Raw genomic sequence first — 1984 nt, 5'->3', positions numbered from 1 at the left:
AATCAGAGGCAATATGGTCTTCTTTATGCTTTTAAAATACTCCCTCCGGCTCCATCCTGTCAATTATTTATCTTTAATACGGAGTATTGTTTTATGACGGTATTGCAGATAAAAGTTAACAAGTGATCAGAACAAGGAGAGTAGATGAGTATTCTGTATGAGTTAACATAATTTGACCTTGAGGTTATTGTAAGGAGGGTACTATTCGAAGAATTACATGGTGTATTTTGGAAAACATAATGCCAGTATATTAACTAACTTATTTGTTTGCTTGCAGTGACATATGCAGAATTGATAGAGTGCGAGGTCAATTTGAGTGTAGCTAATAAAGTCTGTTATCTATAAATCTGTGGGTCTTGAGATCCCGTTATCTTATAGGTGGAACCGTCACTGTCGTATCTTTGTATCTTCGAATATGTTAGACTTGTCTAATTGTCTTAGATTATTTAAAATAAACAAATAATTTACATGACATATTCTGAGTTTAAATGCTGCTCAATTTATAAACTATTAAACGATTGGAATTTAAATTCGGGTCATGAGTATATACCATCCTCCTAAAGTCATAATCAAAGTAAACCAACTAAATAGTTATGTTTATAGCTTAAATAACATGCTAAAACTTAAGACAAAGGATTAAAGATTTAAGGAATATGTAACACAAAATCAAAATCATGGATTAATATTGAAGATGATTACAAAGTGAGAGAGCATTACTAGTAAGTTTAGCAACACCCAAAATACATTTCCTAATCATATCCTTAACAAATGGACTAACTTTCCCTTCTTTAATCCCATCCATGCACGTACTCTCATTAGTAATGGCAGCACTCATCCATGTCTGAATATTAGATACCTTAAACTTCACGTCATTAGAATTATAATTATTAGATCCCTCAAGATCTTTCATTTCCTCAATTGACTGTTTCAAGTCATCGACGGAGTCTCCAATGTTCTCAAAACAGTCTCTTACAACGTTGGCATCGTACATTCCTAAGTTCTTCAGTAGGGAGAGCTTTGTCACGGCCGAGGCAGATGACTTAGTCGCAATGAGGGTGGCGGTGAGGGCGGAGATGGCTAGTTTATGGCTATCGCCCGCGATGGTTGAGGCGTATGGGAGACATGTCTTGAGGCAGAGGGTAGGGTAGGTGGTTGTGTTGCAAGCGGTTTTTATGAAGGAAGTGTATTTAGCATTGGATTTTGATTGAGATGAGTAAGTAGTGGTGGTGGTGTTGGAGAATGTGGGAGATATGAAAAGATTGGATGATAAAGTGATGAGGAAAATTGTTATAATGTGTATTTTTGATAACATTTTGTTAAAAGTTTCTGATAAATTTTGTTGTAGATTATGAAATTGTTGGTGCAATTTTATATTTATGTACAAGGCAAGAGGCTTATACTTGTAGCATTATAGATTTATGTGGATGGAAGTAAATCAAGTATCTCTTGCTTTGTATTTTGAATATATAGAGATAAGATTATACGTGTAAACAAGCCTTTTGTACTTAGTCTATCATGGATACTACTCCATGGAGTAATTTTTATTTGAGCTTTTCCAACGTGGTACATACCGACATATTTTTTAAAATTATCAATGTTATCCCTGAATTTAGTAAATTGTTATTGAAATATCCAAGTAATAAAAAATCGAGTTTTTAAATATTTAAATATTGTAAAGAAAATATGTTTACGATTAAGTATACGATATTTATGATAGTGGCAGTGGTAGATCTAGGGCGCTAGTAGGATGCTCGCCCCTGCTAACAGTCGTAAATTTCGAAAATTTTAGTTAAACTTTTTTCGAGATTCCCTTACACCATCTTCCGTTCGCTCCCTCCTGAAATCTTTCGCCCTCGTTGAGGTCAATTCTTGGCTCCGTCGTCACTAAATAGTGGTATGACAAAATATTGCTAAGAGATTAACAAAATATGCATAAACTAAACATTTAATAGAGACCAGTTAGAGCATTGTTTTAGTTTTTTAA

General features: G+C 34.1%; 1 protein-coding gene across 1 annotated transcript; it reads right to left on the bottom strand.

Annotated features, from left to right (window-relative positions):
* Positions 1-679: 679 nt before the first annotated feature.
* Positions 680-1312, bottom strand: LOC141620726 (21 kDa protein-like). The gene has a single exon (XM_074437525.1). The coding sequence runs from the start codon at positions 1310-1312 to the stop codon at positions 680-682; it is 633 nt and encodes a 210-aa protein (XP_074293626.1).
* Positions 1313-1984: the final 672 nt, after the last annotated feature.

This window comes from Silene latifolia, chromosome X, assembly GCF_048544455.1.
Source record: "Silene latifolia isolate original U9 population chromosome X, ASM4854445v1, whole genome shotgun sequence".
Taxonomy (NCBI): Eukaryota; Viridiplantae; Streptophyta; class Magnoliopsida; order Caryophyllales; family Caryophyllaceae; genus Silene; species Silene latifolia.
Note: the sequence above shows the minus strand (reverse complement) of the source record. Positions and strands in the feature narration are given on the sequence as shown.